Source organism: Trachemys scripta, chromosome 8 (assembly GCF_013100865.1).
Source record: "Trachemys scripta elegans isolate TJP31775 chromosome 8, CAS_Tse_1.0, whole genome shotgun sequence".
Classification (NCBI taxonomy): domain Eukaryota; kingdom Metazoa; phylum Chordata; order Testudines; family Emydidae; genus Trachemys; species Trachemys scripta.
Window position 1 is genome coordinate 2261812 of NC_048305.1, and position 25963 is coordinate 2287774.

Genomic DNA, 25963 nt, shown 5'->3' on the forward strand with positions numbered 1-25963 from the left:
CTTCAAAAAAGCAGGGCCCTGTTGCACTGAAATGATCTTTGTGCGCATAGCAAAACAATAGACGTTTTAAAATCGAAGAAATTCTCCGAAGCTCTTTTTCTGCACCATGGCTTCAATTTCTGCTAGTATTTATGCTTGATTTGCACAGTCAGTTGAAACACGTAGGGCTGTTGCTGCTCGAGTGTGCAACACAAGGAAATGGTGCAAAGAGTGCCTTCTCCTTTTCCCCCCAATTCATTGGGTCCTCTAGGCACAATTGGAATCCTTGAGCTCAGAGGGGGCCCACTTTTCTCTCACTTATGTCTTGTCATTCCATTAGCTTCAGTAGAGGATGATGATGCCCAGCAAATGTATGGGCTTTACAGATCTGGCACCTCTGTGTGCTCTGTCCTGTGCAAAGGGGGTGGGAAAGAGGTCAGGGTGTATCCCCACCTCACAGCCAGCTGTGCAATGGAACAGAGGTTGAACCTTCTTCAGGAGTGTCACGGCAGCTGCGCTGTCCTCCTGGCAGGTGCTCAGACACTCAGGAGATGGGCGTGGGATAAGAATTCAAAGAGCAGAAATGCAGGGCTGTGTCTTAGTGCCTTAATTTAGCCCTTCTTTATATGCAAAGCTGATTTCACCTTCTGACCTCCGAAGTCCGGTAATGAAACTCATGCATCCAATCTAATCAGTATGGTCCATCGGGAGCAGGATCATAAATCGATGTATTGTTGGAAACTCAGCTGCCTGTGAATTGTAGCATTATCTGAGCACCTCACAGTGGTTAATGCATTTATTCTAATACCTCCCCCCCCCGGGAGGTAGGGAAGTGCAATTGTTCCCATTTTACAGATGGGTAACTGAGACCCAGATCCTCAAAGACACCTGACTCCCATTGATTTCAGTGGTAGTTAGGCAAGTTTCTCAGGCCCAAATCCTCAAAGATATTTAGTTGCCTAAGGTCAAACTGGAAGTCTTGCGGCAGAGCGGGGAATTAAGCCTGACTCTCCGAGTTGCATGTAGCATCCTAACCACTGAACCATCCTTCCTCTTCCTCATGTTTATGCAAACAATTCTGTACATAATGGGCAATTTTCATTTCCAGTTCTAAACCCGTGGCCAACTGGAGATAAAAATCTATGTGTATAATATGATTTCTGTGTATGATCTTTTGCAGTTCAGTTATCTGTATAGTTTTTTTTACGCAACGTTAGAGTTCTGTTTTGCTATTCTGAGAGATGAAGACCATCTAACAATTTTTAGACTAGACCTGTGCTGTGAATCAGAGGACAGGTTTTACATCTTTATTTAAATAGTTCCTCATCTTAGCCTAAATTGAAGAATGATACAGTTGCTGTGCAGATTGAAATAATTTTTGCTAACTCATCATTTGAGATTGAATACTAATGAGTTTTGGAAGGTTTTTTTTTGTTGATGTTCAGTATTCACAGCATTGGGCAGTATTTTTTGATGCACAGTGGTGTGATGACATTATGGTAGTCATTAGAACTGGGTGAGAAACAGGAAAAAGACTCTGGAGCCAATTAGAAGTTGCTTCCATTATGTCAAGTTCATGACTGAAAACAAATTTTCTTACCAAAACTGGATTTCAGTTAACAAAATTTCAAGAATACATTTCTAAAAAAATTCAATAATTTTTTCAATAAATATTTGGGACATTTTTATTAAAAATATCATGAAAATTTTCATATAAAACGGAAAATGTTGATAACAAAATGTTCAGTGGGAAAATTGTTTTTGAAAAGAGGCTATTTTTTTACCAAAAATTCTCCCTTTTTAGTGCAAAACATTTCAACAGCTCTAGACGAAATCAGTCCATCAAGAGGATACCTGTAGGTGGGTGAACATATGTGGATAACATTGCTAATTCCTACTCAATAGCAAAGAATGGTGTACTGTGTATCAAATAAACAACAAGGCAAATTGGAAAATCAACGATGTTCATTTCACATACAACATACATCTCTTTACGTTCATCAGTGGCACCAGAATACACCGATCGTTTTAGATGGGGCAGCTAGATAAGAAAACTTAGATTTGAAGTACTATAGCTTCCCCTCTTATGGCCTCTGGTTCTGCCACGTATGTTCTAGATGATAAAGCGTGATGGCGGGAGTGAAGTAAGACAAATGTGAACGGAGTGAAATGTGCAATTATTTTTACTGCCTCACTTATTGTTATTCCTTTTCTCTTACGTCTGTGAGGCTATAGTTTCCCGCTTAGTGTCCTCTCTGTAGGCACATTTCAAGGCTATTTAACTAGTATTCGGGGGCAGAATTGCATTATTTGTTGATTCCTCTGCAATTGACTTGGCAAGGTGATCTTGGTGTTGACAATTTAGCAAGTGCAGCATTATTTGTCGTGTTCCACGTTCGGCCCCAGAATGCTCATTTTGTCATGAACAAGAAGCCTTAATAGGGCTGCCTTGGCCCTATCAGCCCCCCACTCTCCCATTGCTGAATCTCGCATTCCTTGTAAGCACAGCGCTGAGACGAGACTCACCAGCAGAGCTTCTGTGCAAATGGGTCATTAATGGTTTGTGAATCTGAAGATGGTTAACTCATCTGTGCAGTCAATTAAGATGAGTTTTTCAGTTAACAGGCACCTTGGGAAGAAATGAGTTACTTTCATTTCTGGGATTATGAGCACTTAATGAAGAAAGCATTTCAGAATTCTACCCAGGCTGCACAAGATAACCCCAAAATGGAACATCGTGTTTTTTTTAAACTTGTTTGACTAAGAAAAACTTGCCAGGTGAGAAGGAGAAAGCAATGCTTATGTGAATTTTCCTGCAGGCGATGAGCAATGGAGAACTGAGCCATGGGCCATAAATTAAAATGTCTGCACATGCAAAGGCAAAGGTCACTTGTTAATTTTCTCAACCCACCATGCCTAGCCCTCCCTCTGCTTCTATATGCCTATTTTAAAATAATATTTCAAAGTTTCCTTTGGTTAAAAAAATTGCCGTGGTTTTGCTCTTGGGATTGCTTTTTGTAAACCGAGGATATCGGTCGTAAAGTAGGTGCCTCTGGTTAAAATTCAGTGCCAGCCTTTTGCCATCAGATAGGCATATCCTGAAAAATAGGCCGCATCCTCAGCTAGTGTTAATTGGCATAGCTCAAGCAAGGTTAATAAGGCTGTGTTGATTGACACCATCTGAAGCTCTGGCCCAGTTATTTTAAGTTCTGTCTGTATTGGACTGAAATCCCTAGTTAATGAACCCGTGGATTCTCCTGAAATGTGGACTGTATTTCATCCCAGTTCTTTGTGTTTCTGTCTCCATTGTTGGAGCTCATTGAAGAGATGTGTCCTGAAAGGGCCATTTATTTTTTTTAGCACAAACACATCTCTTCTGCATATTGTGTCATCTGAAAATCTACTTACCCAAAGCCCAGGAGCGTAAGTGATTGTTGGTTTCTAAGACTGAATAACTTACTTCCCATATCATCCTCAGATGTGTAACTGATAGAGAGCCAGCTAGCATTATGTGTTTTTACACACACACCTGAAAACGTAAAGGTAGCATTGCAAACTTTAGCACTCAAGAACATTATATGGATTTGAAACAATCCCCAGAGAATTTTGGTTCTCTTAAAAATAGTATTTTGGCAGCTTTTAACAGATATAATCCATCTCCCATATATTTTCAAACCACTTAAAGGAAAACTGCTCCCATCTACTCTACAGGAAAATTTGATTTGCCATGCCAGATCAGACCACTGGTCCATCAAATCCAGTTTCTTGCCTTTGGAGGTATCCTGTAACTGATTACGTAAATGTTTCATGCCACTTTAACAGTGCTGTTCATGAAAGGGAATTTCTTCCTGACCCCTACAGAGAGAGATCCATTATGCCACGATACAGGAGATTTGAGAACACATTGGCGACCTTAGCTTGCGGTACTACAAATATTAATGATCACAAAATTATCCAGGTCTTTCTCAGCTCCAATGACAGAATTTGACTTGATAATATCCTGCAGCAGTGGATTATACAGGCTGAATATACAGCTGTGTGAGGGAACATTTGTTTATTTATTCTACAGTCTCCAGCCATTAATTTAATTCAGAGTCTTTTCATTATCTTAACGAGACATTGGTTAGTTTTCACCATATCCTCCTTCATTTTAGATTTCTCATGCACGTGTTCTCTAATCCCTCTCCTTGCCACAATAAATGATTTTGGGGGGGGTCTTTCATCATTCTTCAATGTCCACCATACTCCCACCCTTCTCTTTCTGTCGACCGCTGCAATTTACCCCCTTCTTACAGTGAGGTGAACAAAACTGGACACACTGTTCTAGATATGCTGCTTATTGTCGTCCGATAAAATTCCTTATAATGCTGGCGTGACTTCAAAGGGACTACTAAATCATACAGGTGTGTAAGTGTCTTTGCTGAATGGGGCACTCGGTTTTTTACAAGCCAAAGTTTCAGACACAGTTATAGAGGGATACGACAGCTTGCTCAACTTAGAATTGAAAAACATGACTCCGTTCTTTTAGCCCTTCCCCCCAAAGCACTTGGCATGCAAAAAAGGTTTCTGTATTAGTTCTGCAGTTCTTGTACAGTCAACAAACCAATACCATAAAACTGATATTCCTTTAAAAAGTTGAACCTGTTTCACCCTGCCACTCCTACACCCAGGCATGCTGCTGTTGTGTACAGATCCTGCTAATGGGCAATGTCAGGTGGTGGGGGCAGGGGCGGCTGCTGCTGCTAAAAATTGCACTTTGTGTTGTGAAACTCTCAAGGGTCTTACTGGAGAAAACTATAATTTGATGGCAGCAACAAAAGCATATTAAAGGGATGGTCCCTAATGGTGGGATCCAACCAATAGAAGTGTATTCGGATTTCCGTTTCAGTTTAATGCAATAACTACCCCGCTCATTAACAGCTGTATAGCAAGATTTTTTCATACATTTCCTTTATTCATCTCAACTATTTGTTCACTCACTCAGCATATGAGTCTATAATAAGTAGTATATACACTCGGGGCCATTCTCTGTTTTCACATATTTGGTACTTATTGCAGATTTTTTTTTCTTATAATTGAATCAAAAAGTCATTTAAAATCACAATAGACCTGTCTGGAAAATTGTTGCTAACCTCCAGTTCTCCTTGTGCCACAAGGTAGCAGAGTATGGAGAATATGGACCCTGAAAAAGTCCAGGAGATAAGAAACTTGTGTGGGCAAAACAAAGTATCTACTGATAAATCTCACTTTGGTGCATAAAAATTGGAGCCTCTAATTGTTGCGCTCTCTCTCTCTCTCTCTCTCTCTCTCTCTCACACACACACACACACACACACACACACACACACACACACACACACACACCCCTATCTACCTACCTCTACACCTCCAATACCTCTCCTTTCCAGACAGGGACTCAATTTGCTCCCAAAATTACCTTTTCCCCCAGATATTTGGTGTCCCCTCACTTGTATTATTGACAAGTTATGACATCACAGGTAAAGAATTTTGAACCGGAAATAACAGTGCTTTACAAAAGAGGAGAGAATCTCCCAGTGTTTTAAGGTTCTTGGGTGAATCTTGGTTTTGGATCTCTCCGTTTGGTTCTTTGTCCTACTTTGGGGCCTTGGCAGGTTGAGAGCTAGGCCAGAGTAAACTATTCAAAAATAAACCGTTTTCAAAGGGGCACCATGCCGTTAAAATCACCAAGAACCAAGCATGGTTCTAATTTCAACCAAAGAAGCTTCTGTTTCAAAATAAGGGTGAATGGTTCCCTGCTTCTCCATCCCCCACAAATGCCGTCTGTCTGCTGTGAATGGAGTACAGGGCTATGCTTACGTGGCACTTGCTGATTAGGAGGCATTAGTAGTTCTGAATATGGTATGTGGCCCGCTGATGTTGAGAGCATTAATTAAATGGGGACCTGACTCTAGAATCTGGAGACTTTGAACTATGTCACTATGTTCAAAATAGGCCAGGGTGGTAATGGCAGAAAGTCATTTTTATCTGACAGCTGTTCAGCGGCATATGTTGCATGAACTGTTGGCTTTGGATCAGTTCTTAGTAGACAGGTATCTACATAAAAAAAAAAATCACTCCTGGCAGCCTTATCTCGGCAGAAATGCTCTGGGTAGAGAAGTCCGAGAGAGGAAGGATGTGCCAGTGGCAGGCGTGTTTAGTGGGGACTTGGGACAAGACTTTACTGGGGACCTGGTTCAATTCACTGCTCTGCCTCAGACTTTCCTCTTTGACGTTGGGCAAGTCACTTAGGCTCATCCTTTCAGTGGTATTTTGGCATTGCTGCATTCAGTGGTGCAAGGCCTCAGAGACTTGGACAGCTCACTTCTGACATAGAAACTTAAATGTAATGGAAAGTCAGTTGTTGTTTGCAGTATTGCATATAGGCCCCTGGACGTTAGAGAGACCAGGTGGATGACTTGATATCTTTTATGGCACCAACTTCTGTTGGGGAGAGAGACAAGCTTTTAAGGTCCTGTGGCACCTTTGAGACTAACAGAAATATTGGGAGCATAAGCTTTCGTGGGTAAGAACCTCACTTCTTCAGATGCAAGTAATGGAAAGCTTTTAAGCTGCACAGAGCTCTTCTGCAGGTCAGTATAACCTAGGCTCCTAATAGTGGGTTTTCAAAAGTGCCTAAGCAGGTTAGGCACCCAAGTCACTTTTGAAAATTGTACTTAGCCCTCTGTATCACTGAGGCTTTGCAAGGCTGAGTCCAGCAATGCCTTAATACCTTTAAAAATCTGGGCCTTGGTCTCTCTGGGGCTCAGTTCCCCATATGTAAAATGGTGGTAATAACACTTCAAGGGGTGTAGGGAAGATAAGTACATTAAAGATTGTGACACACTCAGAGACTGGGTCAATCTGGTATCTTTCAGGATCATTGCATTCACTCGGGGGGGGGGCGAAGGGGAGAAAAATTAAATTAAAATCATAGTTATGATCTCTTCATACTTTGCACATTATTTATTAGACCAATTCAGTAGTCATTTGGAGGGTCCAGTCATGTTACCACATATATATACCCACCCCCAGTTGTCTGCATTGGTGAATTAATTAATTTCAGTCAACTTGTTTTCTTTATCTAGTTGTTTATTACCCCCAGTTGATTAAATTAAGTCAGCCACACAGACATGCACCTTTTCAGTGAACATTAATTTAGTAGCCAGGGGTAGGAGTTATTGTCAATTTCACAAAGTCTAGAAGAATAGCTAAAGCAGTATTTAGTTCTGCCCTGAGATAGGCTAGTCAGTATTTAAGTTAAAAGGAGCACGCCATCTTTAAACAGGCTTTGGTAAGGTTTTCTTAGCTCTTGCGCCTAACTCTGTGATCTCCCCTGCTGTGAGCCATAAGTTGCTTGTAGGCTTGTTCTGAGAGAGTAATAAGTATTGTTGTTTAGCAATTGTGTTGTTGAAATTCAGCTCCACTATGTCTGACAGTATTTATCTAAAATACTTTCCCGGTACGTGTTCAAGTTCCAGTAAACCGTGTCTTATTGTGCGACCTTTTCATTTTCCAGTGAAAAGGGATCAGCTCGTCAGATAAAAGCTACAAGCCGGAGTACAGGAAAAATGCGTGCTCAGAAAATCCGAGCATGATTGAAAACAAGATGTGTTAAATCAATGCGGTTTATCGCCTGCCTATTCCTGGCAATTGCTGTTCTAAGCTCATTCTGAGCACACACTAGATGATAAAAGTATAGTGTCACAGTGCTCACTGGGGTGTGAGGGCAGGGAAACATGTTTATCAGACAGGCTGGTATGTTTTTTTCCCCCCTTGATAACAGTTATTGTCAAAACTCTTCAGGAAGAAATCAGAACAATTATAGAAGTCAGTAATATTGCTGCTGTTAAAATCTGAGGCTACCGAGAGGTCTAGAATTATAGATTTCCCCCAAATATTAGAAACCGCAGACAAAACTGTTTAGTTATAATCACTTTCATACTGTATCATCCATTATACAGTCAAAATGACCTGTCTGCTTTCTTCTGAGCAAGTAACCTTTTAATTATGTTGCATGCCCAAATCAAAGATAATGTTCAAAAATAAAGATGCATGGAAGCCTGGAAGCTTTAGTTTTCTCCAGGGATTTAATCTTAATTTAGATCTTTAATACAACTTCATAACTAAGCCTCCTGGAAGGTCAGTTTCTTCCAAGAACATCACACATGGTTTACAGGAGGCTTATTACATTTGGTGGGGTGAGGGGGTGCACTTTTTCCAGTGCCCCACTTCCCATCTCAGATGTAGGGATGATGGAAATGATTGCTGGCATATTTCCCCTTTGCTCCCCAAGTAGAGACTTGTCATTGGACTGACATCCAAATGCAAAGGAAGGCAGAATTTTAAGGCATTGTACTGTAGCAATGATCCTTGACTTTCAGTAAGGTACATTGTGTTATTTATGCAGCCTTTGGTCTTGAATATTTATTTTACCAAATGGCATGTGAGCATATAAGAATTAAGTTCAGGCTAAGCTTTCACACCTTAAACTCAGTGTGTCTGTATAGCATAGGTGCAAAGTTCTCCATTACACCAGGGGTTCAATGGAGTTACTTCTGATTTCCCGTTCTGTTACAAGAGCAGAATCAGGCCTCTTATAATCCGCAAAGAGAGTAGACAAGAGATGGTCGGATTTGCAATAAGGAAAGGTTAAAAATAAATCATTTCCTCAAAGCAACCCATTAGAAGCTTGAAAATGTATTTTGATGAAGTGAAAATAGGGCTTTTCCTACCGAATGATGGGTTGCCTTCTCTCTTTCAGCCAAGCCCTAAAAAAAATGGCTGCTGGGCACTCAGCACTTTTGAAAAAGAGCCTAAATATGGACTTTGGAGCAGAACCATAGGCACCCATTTTTAAAAATGGTGGCCTCTTTGTCTAACTATCTATTCACTTAAACAGAGTGATAATCCCTTGAGAGCTGCACTTTTCCAGCAAAGTCGTTTGCAGTGAAGTCATATTTCATTCTTTCATGAGTTTCCAGAATATGTTCCAGACAAATGGAAAATATTTATCTGAAAATGCTGTTTCTGCCTTGTTGGTGGAGGTTGCAAAGTATGTCTCAATTAACCCAATAGCCTCCTGACTGGAGTCAGTAACTAACGTACGTAACTTCCGTGGGCCTTTCTGTTCTACCTACTGACGCCCGAGCCAGTGCTGCCAGGCTTTTTGAAAATTGTGTTAAAGGATCTAAAAGCTTGTTTGATGCATGAAACCACCTGATTTATCAGGTTGTTTTAGAGCCAGATCTCGCCCATTGGGGCAAGAAGACAATTGGAACAGCAAAAGGTGAAGGAAGTGGCTTGGAAAATGGCAAATCATGCAGTTTTTCCACATACTCAGATTGCAGTGGGGTCATAGGTTAGCATTCAGAGTTAATGTATTTTGAGGATTTTATCATAAAATCACTGGCATTCAAGTACTGCAGGCTTGGGAACCAATAGATGAACCTGAACAGACAGAGCTTGTAATTTCAATGTTTAACTTTCAACATTAATTTGGGGCCAAGTCTTGCATTCCTTGCACACTCAAAATCACCACAGAACACCCTGGGAAGTGTCATTGCAAAAGGAATGCCGGACCAACCACTTACGAACTGCAGAAAAATGGCCACCCTGAAGAAAATATCACATTGCGTAACGTGCCTCTGAAGCTGGCCCGTTTCACCGTTAGTTCAATAAAGAACAGTCGCTAGGGAAACCCAGAGACCCAGGTGCTAGTCTGATCATTGGATTTGGCTCCAGAATGTTATTTATTGCTTGGCAAACATATTGGATATTTGTTTGGACATTAAATTGCAATAAAATATAAATATTTCATTTCTTAATATCTCCATCTCTTTCTGTTTCCAGTAAAAAAAAAAAAAATGACATCATGTCACAGTACCGTTAAGAAAAGGAAATTAAACACACAAGAATATATTAAAGCAAGAGAGCCATGCAGCCATAAAAAGCAGGGAAATTCTGAGTTAGCCCTGGAATGGCCCTTCTAACACCAATTTTTCTGTCCAGGCGGTGGCTGCCCCTCCCACTTCCATTTTCCATTGCCTACGGGAATAAATACCCCTGGGAAAGTTAATGGAAGGGAAGCTTTACAAAAAGCAAGTCATAGTCACAACAACAACAACAGAAATAGCCTGGAGGCTTGTGTGTTTTCATTGAAAGATCTTTAATTAGCAGAGAGAACTCTTTGCAGGGAGATTTGCAAGATACACTTTTTCACTGGATGATGTGTTCTGGCTTTCCTTGTGGAACAAGTACAAAAAGCCGACAGTGCACAGAAGTGGTCGGTTAGGGTATGCTCCCAATGTGCCATTTCAGAACGTATAACATCATCGCGCTTAGTATTGCTCTCTCTGTGGACTGCAAGGAATTGGTGAGGTCCTAGAGGGAGGGTTTGAGAAGAAAAATCGAAAGGAGAGAAGAGCGGTTGGGATTGCAGTGTGAGACCCAGCTGTATCGGAGACGGTCTATCACATGTCCTCAGTTAGGCTCAGCTGGAATGCTCTTTGTCTCCAGACATTTTAGCAAATGCCTGGAAGTTTTAGCCACTTGATCAAATGTCCAAGTGAAATTTATCATTGTTTATCCTATCTGTACTGCATATGTTTTGTGTATAATTTTAATGGTTTCAGATGGCTGCCGTGTGAATAGGTTCATAACGTTGTGTACGGGTATCTAGTCTCTGTCTAGACACACGTCAAATTCTGTACACTCCTTTGGCAAATGGTATCGTCAACTAAAGTCCGGCTGCTGCATTGTGTACCGTGTGGGCACACCCCAGCACAGCAGCCTCTTGACAATGCAGGGTCAGGGCCTGAAACTGTACTGTCCCACTATTTCCCTTGTCGGGGCAAATCCAAAGGAAATGGGCTTTGCATAGGACGCAGGGCTTGAGGTCAAAGTATCTTCTCAGCTGTGGAACTCCAGTGGTTCCACTCGGAAACTACTGTAGCATCGTCATGCTGCAATGGCATTCTTTTCCTCTGGATATCCCCAGAGTATGTGTGGGGGTGGACCCACTGGCCATGGATGGACCCACTGGCCATGCTCTCACCATTTACCCAGCCTGCCCTGCATCCACTCCCTTCCTGCCCTACCCCCCAAAAGCCCTCCATGGTGCTACAAAAAGAAGCAATATGGAACACTAATGCGTGGTCTTTCTGCAACCTCTCTTTCCCGCTCTACAACCAACCAAGGCCCTTCTGTTGGGATTAGGACCCTCTGCACCTGTGGAGCAGAGGCAAATTTTTTCCCATCGCTGGTAACCTACAGCTTGTTATGCATATTTTTGCATTTGTTTTTTGAGATTCCTGTGTTCCTTGCCCCTTCATGCAGCCTTGCTGCTGGCTACATCTTCTGAAGCAGAGAATGCTCCCAGTTTGTATAGCTAGGTGCCAGTTTCGTATTGGTTTTGCATCAAACAGAATAAAAGAAAAAATATGGCTGAAAAATAAAAGGAACAAATGAAGCCGTGAACGCATGGGAAACAAATTAACTGGTTTTGCTTTATGCTCTGAACTCTTTCCATAATGCTTCTATGTAGTGCGTGTTTATTTTTCTTCGAATAATAATGTTAAAATGTGTCTAATTCAATTACTCTCTGCATCAGCTGAATGAGTTTTCCTTGGTGAAGAGTTCTCCTAGACTACCCCAAGCTATGAGTTCCATATGATATTTGAACAGGTTCTTTTAATTGCTGATATTAAGTGTCGATCATTCTGCCGTAAGTTGGCAGCATGGCTAGAGAAACAAATTCCTCTCTCAGATACATCAGACAGTCATTCAATTACCACCAAAGTTTTATTGACACAGTAGGAATTCATTATGTGAAATATTTAAAAAAAACAACAAAAACAGCCCACCACCCCTCCCCAAAAATCCTTCCACTGTCTGGTTTAAATAAAAAAGAGGGGAAGGGACTTTTTAAAATGGTGGATTATCTATACATCTTGATTAAAAGGATCAGTGCAGTGATTGAAATTATAGTGATGGTAGAAACATTTTTCTCAAATGTTTAAGCAGCATTTTGGTTGAAAATCAAGTTGGAGGTGGAAACATGAAAATAATGCACACTCGTGTCCTTATTTCCACAGACATTGTGTGTGTTTTTTATTAAACCCCTTTGATTTTAGGAATTATGGCTTCAGATTTTCTGCATACAGAGCTCTGTGGCTTATTCTGTTAGAGTTTAATTCGAAAGAAAGTTCTTCCTCAAGGGTTTAAGAAGTAATTCATAAAATGGTAAGAATAATAAATATTGTGCCTTAACTCATAGATAGACAGATTTTGTACACTTGGGTGTAATTTTAGTTAATTCACACAAGAGACAGGTTGGAAGTTTATTGTTTGGAAGTGAGAAAAATGGCTTAAATCTCATATTTGCAAAAATGATTATATTAGCTTAAATGAAAATGCTATTCTGTTAACAACTTCAATAAGCATTACATTTGGAAAAGTATTTTAATAAAAAGTTACCTGAAGTTCACTACAACTTAAGATATATAAGTGAGAGGAAAGTACTTACTTTGATTTATATGTCTTTTGGGGGTGTAATTATTGGCTTTTTACTCACCTATGTAAAACAATATACTTTTGTAAATGGATTTCTGGCCACTTTACTCCATTTTTTTAAAAACATAAAAAGTAAGCCCTGTCAATCAAATAATTTTAAGGTTTATTTCCTCTTTAGAAATGATTGATAGCCTTTTAGATTTACAAGTTGACAAGTTAAAGGGTTCTATTGGTATAATTATGTACTAAATTCACAGTCTTTCAATTTAAATGTCCTTTTAAAACCACAAGATTATCATACCTGTATTTTGAAAAGTGGGCCAGTCAGTTTGGGTTGGTATACAAATTACTTCCATTAGCCTTGGGACCTATTTGAATTTAATACAGTTTTTAAAGTTATTAGTACTTTCAATAGTACTTTTAAAAATTAGGGTAATGGGAATGCATTTTAAGTACCATATATGGTAGCTTGTTTTTAATGTATGGATGGATGTCAAGATTACAAATACTGACTTTATTGCTCAGTCTGAAAGTATGAAAAAAAATCTTCATCCCCTTCCCTCCTCCACTTTATATTAGGACACTGGGAAATGGAGTATATGTGTGGTGGAGTTCACATGTAGAGGCCAGTCCGGCGCTCATTAAATACAATGCCAAAACCTTCCCTTAGGCCAGAGTCTGATCTCATGTGTTCACTGGTGAAAGTGATGGAGTTACTCCAGATTTTCACCAATGTAAATGAGATCAGAATCTGGCCCATTTCTTTGGCATTTTGATGTAACAGAGCATGTCTGATTCGTAACTCCAAAGCTGGGGCTAAATATTTAAGCAGGCCTTTTGGTGCTGGAGGCAAAAGTTTAAAGTTGACCGAAATTACAAGTGAAATGAGTTTACTGGTCTAAATTAGAAGAAAAATGGAGGGTGACCCTGGCCAAATCCATGGTGAGACGAGCAACTCAATTTTATTTTGCATTGGGTCAAAGATAATACAATTCAAATAGTTAGAGACTGAGTAAGATGGCAGACGATGAATGCTGCTAAGGACCTGATCCTGTAAATGGCTGAGTGCACTCTCCCTCCCCACTGAAGAAAAACTGCAATCAGTTGACATTAAGGGTGCTCAGCCACTCAGTACCCCTTGTGGGATTGGACAACAGTTACTCTTTTTTTGATTCTCCAGTTTAGAAAATAGTCCCAGGAAATACTCTATGGATTTCTAATGTGCTGAAAGTGTGGGAAGATATGAGAAAATGACTAGTACCTCAGAGGGGAATTTCAAAACTGGCCTCCATTTATAATATCCCAGAACTTAGTAACTACTTTCAGAAAAGATGGAGAGGGGGAAAGTGGGGAAAAAACTAGATTGAAATACAGAAGAAATGTACTTGACAGAACTAGCTAAAATCTTTTAACACAACTGCAAGAGAAATCTCGATTAGAACTGTAGGGATGTTGTTTAATGTCTCACAGTTGAGCTATTTATAATAAATAATAATTTATCATAAGAATTAGATACAGTTTAAGCTAGACATATCCGCAATGAAGGGCGGTATAAGGAAATTGCTAAATAATGAGATCAGTGGTTTAAAAAATAAGTACATTGTGTCTAGATTTTTCTACAAAATTACATGGCAGTGCTGACAATATGAGTCTAGACTGGGAAATGGAAACAAACAAAATATCCAAAGGACTGGAAGGCTGTTATATTACCTGTTCTCTATCATGGAGTGAAATACTATGCTTGGCTGTTTCTGCATGTCAGTCTAACAAAACTACATAGATGCAGAGTTTACAGCAGAATATAGACTCATAGAAATGCAGGGATGGAAGGGACCTCAAGAAGTCAGCAACTCCAGCCCCCTGCACTGAAGCAGCACCAAGTGAAGCTAGACCGTCCCTGACAGGTGTTTGTGTAACCTGTTCTTAAAAACCTCCAGTGATGGGGATTCCACAACCTCCCTTGGAAGCCTGTTCCAGTGCTTAACTCGCCTTAGAGTTAGAATGTTTTTCCTAATATCTAACTACATCTCCCTTGCTACTAAGCCCTTTAGTTCTCGTCCTACCTCCAGCTGACACGGAGAACAGTTGATCACAGTCCTCTTTAAGAGCCCTTAATATAGTTGAAGATTGTTATCAGGTTCCCCATTGGTGGTCTTTTCTCAAGACTAAAATGTCCAATTTTTTTTAAACTTTCCTCGTAAGTCAGGTTTTCTAAACCTTTTATCATTTTTGTTGTTCTCCTCTGGACTATCTCCAGTTTGTTTACATCTTTCCTGAAGTGTGGTGCCCAGAATTGGACACAGTACTCCAGCTGAGGCCTCACTGGTAACATGTAGACCCCAGAACGATATTAGCTACCGCATCACATTGTTGACTTGTATTCGGTTTGTGATCCCCAGATCCCTTTCAGTAGTACTATTACCTAGCCAGTTACCCCGCTCCCTCCATTTTGTAGTTGTGTTGTGGAGGGGTGCCATAATATTTGGGGAACATCGCATATTGAAAGGCTGCTGGTCTGATGTTAAAACATTGTTGCAAGAGATATTTCAGGGATACGCCAGAAAGATTCCTGTTATGATACTAGAGAAACTTCCTGATTCAGTTTAGTTGAGTAAGGGTATGAGAATCTGAGCCTCTGTTTGCAAAAACAAATACCCACTGTAGAAATGTGGTTGCCAAGAATAAAAGAATTAAGAGAAATTGAATACTCAGCTGCCTAGAGTGGATTAACACCTGGCCTATTTGGGGAAAGATTGGCCAAAGGGACAGAGGGATTGGTTAAAATCAAATCAGTGATATTACTTTTATACTATATGTGTGTTTACTGTAAACCGTAACCTGCCAATGATGTAAAATAAACAAATATTGAAATGGCCTTTTATTAAAAATAAAAATAAAAGACTACTCGTGGAGTAAGGTACTACTCAGTGTGAGTACGGGTTGCAGAATCTGACCCTAAATCCGTTGAAATGAATTAGATGGTGTGAATCTAGTCACAAGAAGATAATAGTCCTCATAATGAAGCCACCATAGAAGTCAATGCAAGGTGCATTCACAGTTCAGAAGAGGTCGGAGACTGAAATGGCAGGAGGTGTTGCTTGGGACAGGCCAAGATATGCTGACAACTGTGTAAGGAGGCTTGAGAGTGCTTGACTCTGGTTCCAGCCCAGCAGAGCACTTAAACACATGCTCAACTTTAAACATGCACTTAAGTTTCATTGATATCAGTGCTTTAAATTAAGTGTGGAGATGATAGAGACCCAGTACACCATAGTCAAGGTGAATGCAAGACTTCTTTATTTCCTGTTTTCACGGTCTTATCTCTGTAGTGTATGCCCCCTAGTGGCCACGCTGAACAGTGGTTCTAAACCAGGGGTCGGCAACGTTTGGTACGCGGCTCGCCAGGGTAAGCACCGGGCCAGTTTATTTACCTGCTGACGCGGCAGGTTCGGCCGATTGCGACCCCCACTCGCCGCAGTTCGCTGTCCCGGGCCAATGGGGGCGGCGGGAAGTGACCCCTGTTCTAAACATTCACAACTAACACCACATTAAGCACTTGCTTGAATGCTTTGCTGAATAGCGATGGGCTGAAGCACATGCTTAAAGTTAAGCCACGTTCTCATGAGAATTTAAATCTTCCTTTTCCTCCCCTTTTCCTTTACCTTGATGACTGTGGATAAAACCCTAAAAATGCAAATGGCAATGTTAAACGAAATAAACTCGAGAGGTGTCAGTTCAAGTGTTGATAATTTGAGGGCTGATCCTGGACCACTGAAGTCACTGGGAATTTTGCAATTAACTTCAGTGGGTGCAGAATTGAACCCTTGCCTTGACAAAAGTGCACAAAAGTTTACAATGAAAATGTACATGATCGCTACATACAGGTGGTACTGAATACATAATAGCATGTGAGAATGTGAGTCTCTTATGCTTTGTCCTTTTGTCTTCCAATCAAAAGGGACTTTCCTTCTAACTTGAAAAGAGAAACAAATGAAACGCGGGGTGCAAAGCATTTATCAAATGAATTTATCAAGGGTTGCAAGATAGCAATTGCTCCTTACTCAGGAGCTGTTTACAAAGCCCTGAAACTTTGCAGCAACCTTGTCACAGATACTTGAGAAGGAAGGTTTTTGTTTCTTTTTAAACCAAAGCCTCAAAACTAACCTCAAACAGTGCTTGAAGCAAGACTTCACAGTCATTGCTGATTTAAGTAAAAAAGAGCAATGAGAGATTTAGCTCTGATCGTTTTATGATCTTGTGATGCATTGCCAATTGAGCCTCCTTGCCTGACATTTGTCATCTCATGATGTTTGTTGTTGTTTCAGCCCTGAACGAGCCCACCATCGACTACGGTTTCCAAAGGTTACAGAAGGTTATCCCCCGGCACCCTGGTGACCCCGAACGCTTGCCAAAGGTCAGCACCACGTTTTTCTTTTTTCTTTTTGTAAATATGGCAAAGGTGGGATTGCCTGGTCTTTGTTTGAGAATAAGCACTTTGATCTTTGCCAGACTGGTGGGTTCCTTTGGTAGTCATGTAATGTCCTGGGTTGGCATCAGTGGCAGCTCACGGAGATACTCTGCCCAGAAGGTTCAACTAACAAACCTTCGCTGCAGCCTTCTGGGACATTGCACATGGACTGCAACACAACTGGAGCTAGCCTGTCCACTGCCTGGTGTGTGCTGTGTCTGCAGGTCTTAAAGGCACAGTCCACTGCAGCTAGTAATGTGCAGGAATGCTCTACACCATCATGGGGTATAGTGGGTATTTGGTAATACAAGCCTTCTGTACATTTCAGCAAAGTTAGCCCTGGATAACTGGATGGCGTTTGTCTTAGCAGTGGCTGGTATTGCAGTCATATCTTGCGAAATTACACTGAGAACTCTACCATTGTATAAATCAGAGGAGCACAAGCCACTGTGAGTGTGTGTCATTTTCTGTTCAGCCATATGTCTCCATTTAATATGATAATAGCACACGCCATTGTTTCAGTAACGCTGAAATAATCAGGCCATGTCTACACTACAAAATGACATCAAACGGTTATGTCGGCATCCAGCCGCCGCAGTTATTACAGAGCTTGTGCACGGGCACACTTGGCTCCTTGTGTCGGCATTGGGCGTGCTGGCATCGATGCCGAGTGCAGTGCAGTGTGGGTAGGCACCCCACTGTGCAACTTGCCACCGGCCAGTACAAGGTGTTTGGGAAAGTTTTTGCAATGCCTGATGAGAGAGGTAGTCAAGTGGCTTAGCGATCAGTTCTGCACCCTTCAAAGTCATTGGAAAAAACCTGCCATTGACTTCAGTCCTGCAACAGTAAGTGGTTGGGCAGAGGAGAATTGGGAAGTTCCAAGTTTTATCCTGACACTGACTCCCTCTGTACCCCTGTGTAAAATCCCTTGACTTTTCTGCATTAGTGTCCTGAATGGTGGTAATGGGATATCTCATAGCTCCGTTGTGAGCATTGATCGTGCTTGTGAAGTGCTTTGAAATGGAAAAAAGTTAATAAGCATCATCACGTTATTATGTACTATCTGTTGACACAGAAATGAAATTAGATGAGTTATTTTAAATGTCTTGTTAGCTCTCCATTCTCTTTGATTGGGAAGACTTCAGGCATTGGTGCGTGGGTTTTTTGTTTTGTTTTTTTGCTCTTCCTTCCTGCCTCCTGAGAAATTAGAAGAAAACATGCTGTTCTGGAGCATGGTTTTTCATTGGCTTCATTTGCCCTCAAAAAACTTTTCTCCTACCGCCCTCTCCCCCCATCCGCATACTCTTTAGACAGGTTTGCAGCATGCTTTTCTACCTAGGACTGCTTCCTCAGAGGTGCAATCCTCCCTCGGGATAAACAGCATCCTACTTCTGCATGAGCCTTTTGTGAGTGCAGCCAAGGATGCCCATGGAGAGAAGCTGTTTGCCAGAGAATATCAACATGGTTATGATGCACTCTGGATTTGCAAGCCTAAAGGGTGCAGAAGTCATACGATTGCTCTGGACTCAACTTTCCAACTAAATAGCAGAGCCTTGTTTTCTGTTTTTAAACAACAGATTGAACGTAAAATAGGGCCAAACATTTTCAGCTTGGGTTAGCAGATTTGATATGGCAACGGGCTTTCAATCTCCTCTCCGGCCATGCATGTTTACGGATGGGCTACTGCGGGATGTGCCCTCCTGGGCCAGTGGTGTGATATGGCTGTGCAGTTTGAGTTCGGGTTCATTGCAGCTTTGACCATACCAGAATCTGAGCCCTAGCGGTTTGCATGCTCCTAGTATAAAGCAATGGCTTTTACGGCATAGGAAGACCTCTTTGTAGGGCAAAATCTAATTTTGCTTATTCATCTACCGCTTCTGACACTCATCTCAGTTACATTATGGCCTTTCTCATTGTGACAGCAAGGACTCACACTAGAGTAACTGGCAGCAGAAGTTTTTTGAGGTTCAGGTGTGAGAAATACTACAGAGAATGTCTGAATTTCTACCTTGTTAAAAGCAGCCCAAGCATAGGAGCTGAGTTCACTAACCGCAAACTGCTTGAATTAGAGCTTTCCTGCCACATGCTAGCCCAGCAGGCAAGAGGGCAGATTGAAAGGGGGAGCTTTTCCTTCTCAACCCACAGGTTTGGCCCTCATTGCCGTTCTTGGCCATGCAGTCATCGTGGTGGTGTTTTTGCAGAGGTTCAGAATGAAATCTGGACTCGTCAGGTTTGTCCCACTTCTCGTGAGCTGCTAACTGTTTGCACCTGGGTGCAAATTCATTGGCCGTGCCGCCTGCATTATTTTTTTAACGCAGTCTTTCATCCGTCACCTTCGAAGATGTCATAGTTTGCATTTCCTTTTCTGGGTAGTGAGAAGGGGTTGGTTTGTGGTTACTGCCTGGGGCAAAGGCTCAAGATTCCGGAGTTCTTTTCCCAGCTCCACCCCCGGCACTCTGAGCAAGCCACTTCTCTGCACCGCTGTTCCCTAGTGTTCCAGTCGGTATAAGAAGGATGTTAATATTTCACAAAGGGTGCCTTGAGGTTTAATTAATGCTCGCTGGGTGCTTTTAGATCCTTGAGTGAAAGGTTCCGGGGATTACCGAAATGTGGTCCAGGTAACCCGGCATTTTTCTGCTGTCCTATGTGTGTTTCCTCCTACTTGACTGGTCTTCCATGAAGTCGCTAGATCAAGGGAAATCATCTTTTCTATATTCCGGGTGTGATCTCAGCTTGTGTAAATCAGACAGTGAAGAAGTTACCAATTTCCTATTTCAAGGAATAATTGAACCCCTGGATGGAACCAGCGTTCCTGTAAGACCCTAGTGGGAGGCCAGGAGAGGATACACGTCTTTGGCAGCTGTGTTAGAGAGCTTGAAGGTTGGGCCTCAAGTTCGGGACTCATTAACATGCCGTGCACAGAGGCTGAATGCAGCAGGGGCTGGCACGCGTCGGCTTCTGCATTTGAGCACTGATGGTTCATTCCCAACACCATTTGCTGGCTCCAGAATCCTAATCAAGGACGCGGTGAGTTTGTGTGCAGGCTGAATGCTGTGCGATGCTCTTCCGTCGTCATTAAAACGAGGCCAGGCTTTGGCAGGATTCCATGGCAGGCAATTGTCAGTGACTGCTTAAATGAGAGTCGGGGGCCATCTGGCTTCGGATCTTAAGATGGACAGAAGCACCAAGAGTGAAGAAGGAAAATGGGAGGGGGGCAGAGAAGGGAATGGAGACTAGTGCTCCGAGCTTTAGATACCGCTTTTCCTATTTTTTAACCACTGCCATCCCAATGTATCAGCGCTTCCTGTATGTTAAGAATCTTGTATGCTGTGCTTTTCCATCAACGCCCCTCCCCCCCACTCACACATGTTTCCATAACTGCCATTAGAGATTGAAGGCCATTGTTCCATTAAAGCATTATTGACGAAATAGACATCTTTTAAGAAATGGAAGCAGCTGTCGTCCTGGTGAGAGCGTGATGCTGACTCTTAGTGCATGCTCTCTGCTCTGCAGGGCACCACAGGAGGAATGTAGCAGCAACATCTGTGGCCCCAGGGATTGTGATATCCTACAGTAGAGCTTTGGTCTACTCTTGCTTTAAAACCGCTGGGCCAGTTTTTCAAAAGGGCTCGGCGCCCACCCAGCAACTCCCATGGAGAACGACGGAGAATTCGGACTCCCTTTTCCCACCGTTGGTTACAGGAGGAGCTGCTGGGTGCTGAGATCCATGGAAAATCTGGCCTGAATTTTTTTTTTTAAATGTACAGTTTCTGGAGAAGCAGGAATGGAAGCTGGTGCGGGGGGATGGAGAGATGGAGCAGCTGGCTGTGGGGAGGAGGCGTCTCCCCTCATGCACAGGGGCAGATCAGGGGAAAGAAGCCAGCTGACAAGCGGGGTCACTAACAGATGTGCCCGGACACACATTCCAAGAGCAGAGCCAATACAGTGGAGTGGGGGGACACCCTCTATCCCTGGAGTCAGCTCAGCCACCTGGGGTGAGTTGGGTAGAAATCTTTCCTGGCCAACACACCGGGGAGGCAGATTGCGGGGGAGCAAGAGCTCTCCACAGAGAAGTAAAGAGAACTAGTGGGATGCTAGAGCTGAGGGATTGTATCACAACCCCTAAGGTGGAGACTGGAGAAGGCCTGCTCCATGGGGTTGGGAAATAAGTGTGTGTGTGATCACTCTCTCTCTCACACTCACATCTTGGTTCTTGCACACACGTGTGCGGTGGAAGTCTGTAAAGAGGTTTAAATCACATGCACATTTATTTATTAAGGCTTCTTGATGCTTGGTACCACAAATCTTTAAGATAAACCTCGGGCAGGCACCGGAAGATTCAGGAGCTATGCTGGCAACTTCACAGATAGTTGTAAAGCAGGTTCCATTATGAGGCAGATTTTAAACACCCCCTTCCTCACCAGCTTTTACACAGAAAGTTCCTTGCCAGACACGATTTCCCATGCATAGTCTCCTGCCCGGGGCAGGGAGCTGCGGGTGATGGGGTTCAGGTGAATTGGCCCCTAGTTACTTTTGACTTACAAGACTTTAGGAACAAAGAGTTTAGGCCATATTACAGGGTGTGGGCAGGGCTGGCGCTTCCACTAGGCGACCCTAGGTGGTCGCCGAGGGCGGCAGGATTTGGGGGGCGGCATTTTGCTGTCCTTGGCGGAAATTTGGCGGTGGGGGATCATTTGGCAGCGGGTCCTTCACTCGCTCCGGGACCCGCCACCGAAGTGCCCCGAAGACGCGGAGCGGAAGGACCCCCGCCACCGAATGCTCAGCGGAGGAGCGCTGCCGCCTAGGGCGGCAAAAACCCTGGCGCCGCTCCTGGGTATGGGACTCTATTCTGGGAAGCAGTGACTCCGAAAAAGATTTGGAGGTTGCGATAGATAATCAGCTGAACATGAGATCTCCCAGTGTGGTGATGTGACTAAAAGAGCTAAGGGATGCATAAACAGGGGACTCTCAAGTAGCAGGAGAGAAGTTATTTTACCTCTGTATTTGGCACTGCTGGGACCATTTCTGGAATACTGTGTCCAGTTCTGGTGCCCCCTATTCAAGAAGGATGTTGATAAATTGGATGGGGTTCAGAGAAGAACCACGAGAATGGTTAAAGGATTAGAAAGCCTACTGTGTACTGTTAGATTCAAAGAGCTTGATCTATTTAGCCTAAAAAAGAAAGGGCTGAGGGGTGATTTGAGTACAATACCTACATGGGGAACAATATAATGGGCTCTTCAGCCTAACAGAGAAAGATATAACGACGGCTGGACCTTGAAACTAGACAAATTCAGATTGGAAATAAGGCACACGTTTTTAACAAAGAATAAATAACCATTGGAATAATTTACCAAGATGTGTAGTGGATTCTCCATCACTGACCATGTTTAAATCAAGACTGGATGTTTTTCTAAAAGCTCAGCTCTAGGAATTATTTGGGGGAAGTTCTCTGGTCTGTGTTCTACAGGTCAGATGAGATGATTCTGGCCTAGGAATCTATGCATGAAAAAAAGGATTGTCTGTAAAAATGTGATGCTTATTTTCTACATTACTCCTCTGTGCAAACTAACGCCAAGTATGTTTTTTTGTCATTGCTGGCGACTGCTGGCTACCACTGTATTTAAGATTGTGATTGCTCACTAGGTATGTGAAAACCAACTTGCTGTATCTACCTTGCTTACCCTCCCAATAGGGGCCAGCAAGCCTACCCTGCTGATACAAGCCAGCAGTCCATCTTTAGCCTGCTTGTCCTCCGCTGCACACTGTATCCTCTGAACAGGGGCCTTATTTCTGCTTATGTCCCTGTGGAGGAGAGAGTGGAGCTCACAGCAGTCTCTTTGCGTGTGAGGTGGTACACCACTGCCAGGTTCCACCTTCCCTCATGGACCCTCTCCCATGCCAGTCCCCGAGCCATAAAACATAACCTAAGGGGCATTTCTTCTTCCACTGCCAATTCAGCCTGTGTCCTGTACAGGGCACCATTAGCAATCAGTTGGGCACCACCTACGGGGAGCTCTTCCCGGCAGGAAACTCCACAGTACACGGATTTACCCTTAATCCATCCTGACATAGATCCAGATCAGAGAAACCTTTGCACTGAACAGAGGATGGAAGGGAGGATGTGGATCACGGCACCACAAGCTACTGTTGGACTCCCTACGCTGACCGTGAAGACGTGAGACGCGATGACCGTCTCTAACCACTAGGCTCGGATAGGGAGGCGGGAGCAGAGCGAAGGCTGGTCCTGGCACCTTTGCAGTGATTTTCTGGAGTTCTACACCGCTATTCATACCAGCACTAGGTGGGCTGGGCACTGTATATACTCTACATGCCACCATAAGGCGTGTGCAGGGTAGACTTACCCTTAGAGTGAGATGTTCAAAACCACCAAGATTTGAGTTGTCAAATGCTTGAGGCAGCAGCTTTGAAAACTTTCACCCTTTAAGGGCAATCTCCTGATCAAAGTGTTGTGGTGGGGTGTGGGGTTTTCTTTTTCTGGGACTCTGTAGGGTCTGGAACACGGGAGAGCTCAGAAACAATGACAGGCATATAGCTGAAGGGCAGAGTCATATACACATTTCTGGCAAGGAGCCCTTACTTTTCCGAAGGTCAGCAGCCTGCGTATACATTTCAGTGAGTTTTCTTTATAATTGGGTCAGCATTTACTCAGCAAATGATTAGAGCAGATGGTGTCATTTAGAATCTGTGACAAAACTTTAATACGTGCGGGCTAGCAGCATGACAGGGATCTATGCATCATTTCCTCACTCTGCCAGCCGGAGGGCAGGTTTCTAGATTGGGTCTGGACCCTCTAGATTAAATCAGCCCATTCCACATGAGTGACTTGAGCCACTTGTTTGAACAACCAAGAAGGATGATCCCTGTGATCTTAGATTCCCCTATTTTTTTTTTAACTACAACAATGAAATGATGGAGGCAGGAGGACACTAACCAGGTAAACATGTTTCCTTCAAGCAGTAGCACTTTTAAAGAAAATAAACGCCAGTTTGAGGAAAGTAACAAAGGCTGCATTTGTGTATTTTGCTCCATGGAGCTGAAAATATCTTGTAAATTGATCCTGTGGGAGTAATAAATACACATTACTTTATCTTGTACTTCATGTCCTATACCCCTGAGCCTTGATAGAACAACACCACTTAATAGACTTAAAAAAAGAGTAATTACAGTCATTGGTTGTGTGATTTTTCAGCCCTTCCAGCCCTGCCTGACCTTCTAATTTAGCTCACCGTGTCTAACTAATGCATTTATATTCATCTTTTATGAGGCATGTGTAGTACAAAATTGACTTTGCAGCCTTTAGCAAGCTGTCTTACCAGGTTTAGGATCTGGTTAGTGCTGTGAATAGTGTGTGTGCGCTTGCACATGTGTGTAAATCTTGCCACACATGAGCTTCCAATTAATTATTTTTGATCCTTTTGGAAATATAATAAAACGTATTTATTCCATTCTTCCCTCTCTCCCCTTTAAAGCTTTGATACATTCCAGCATTGTTTACAGCTAAACATGCAGGCAAAAAAGATGCAACTGTTTTTTAAAATGATTACCGCTAATGTTTCTGCTTGTCAGAAGTGCTTAAATTTCCCTGCGCTTTGTTTAAAAACTTAGCACTGTTACCTTTTAAGAATTACAAATTTATAAGATCTTACCAAGCTGATTTACAAACACAGCTGACAGTTTATGAAGAATGATGTTGCAAAATGTGCAGTTTGTTTCTTTGTCATTTCTAGAGGGGTCTCTGTTAGGGAGTGGGTTAAGAAAAGAGAGAGCCCCCTCTGAAAGACCCCTTGAGCAACAGAGCACACAAATATCTCTCCCATGTTTCCTCATAACTTCCTACCCAGTGCACTCATCCAGCAGAACACAATTGTTCACTGTGCATTTTCTTCCACCATATGGTATCCTCATTACCATACACTAAGGGTCCATATGGAGAACTTGTGAAGTGAACTGTATTCATTTTAACTGCCAGATGAGCAGCCTTTCGCTTTGCAAGCTTAGCTTAAGTCATCTGCTGTCTTTATGTTGTTATGGCAACACAGTACCAATAAAAAATTCTAATCTACTGTAAGTGTCTTGGATCACAGTATTTTAAGTGCTTGCTGTAACTGTCCTCTAAGTGAGGATGCTTGTTCTTTTAGTATGACAAAGGGTTATTGTCAACTCCAGCAGGTGGCAGTAAAGAAATTGTTTCTTTTTTTTTTTCCTGGAAAAGTCATATAATTACAAAACAGTATATCACAAACATATTTGTAGGCTGATCCTCCAAATTTCATTGTAAGGTTAGGATCACAGCTAACGCTTCTTCCATGCTGCAAATCACACACTGAACTGTGAAATGATGGTGGCAGCAAATGCGTTCCTAAGGTTTTGCTGAGAGAGAGAGAGAATTAGGCTGAAGCACCACTTCATTGGCATTCTGAAGCCTCCATAACCATGAAGCTGTTTTTGCTACACCCCTGAATTACTCATTCAAACACCATGCTAATTAAGAGTACCTTAAAGTAATGGAAGTAGGCAGCAACATCCTTAAATATAAATCATTTTCACCTCTGCAGGCCACATGATATGTTGCATCTCTCTCTCTCTGTCTGTATTGAAAGTGAATGTTTGCTGTCTCAGTTCATCAGTTCACATTAGCCTCATGCTGAATATTTAAACACAGAACAATTTGAACGCACCATGAAGGGAGACAGTGACTGCGCTTTCACTGGGAACAGCAAGGGCTCATCTAATAATAATTTAGTAAATCAGCCATTTAGTGGCTCAGTTGTACACTGCATTGTGCCAAATAATATTCACTTCAACTGTACGCTGGTAAAATTGAAATTCAGACCCAAGTCACGCAGCCGTCTTTTGCTCAATGGAGAGATGAAACAGAAAATCGCCCTCCCAATAGAGTAATTGTGTTTAGTGATTTATCATAAATATAGTGGCATAGCAATAGAAACAGGAATTGGTTGT

The 25963-nt window shown here is 42.4% G+C and overlaps 1 protein-coding gene across 2 annotated transcripts in view; it reads left to right on the forward strand.

The window, feature by feature from the left end:
- EBF1 (EBF transcription factor 1) overlaps positions 1 to 25963 on the forward strand; it is a 317562-nt gene that overhangs the window by 261123 nt on the left and 30476 nt on the right. For both annotated transcript variants that reach the window (XM_034778464.1, XM_034778463.1), the window contains exon 10: positions 16836 to 16924. In XM_034778464.1, coding sequence (XP_034634355.1) covers positions 16836 to 16924 — 89 coding nt within the window. The remainder of the gene's footprint in view (positions 1 to 16835; positions 16925 to 25963) is intronic.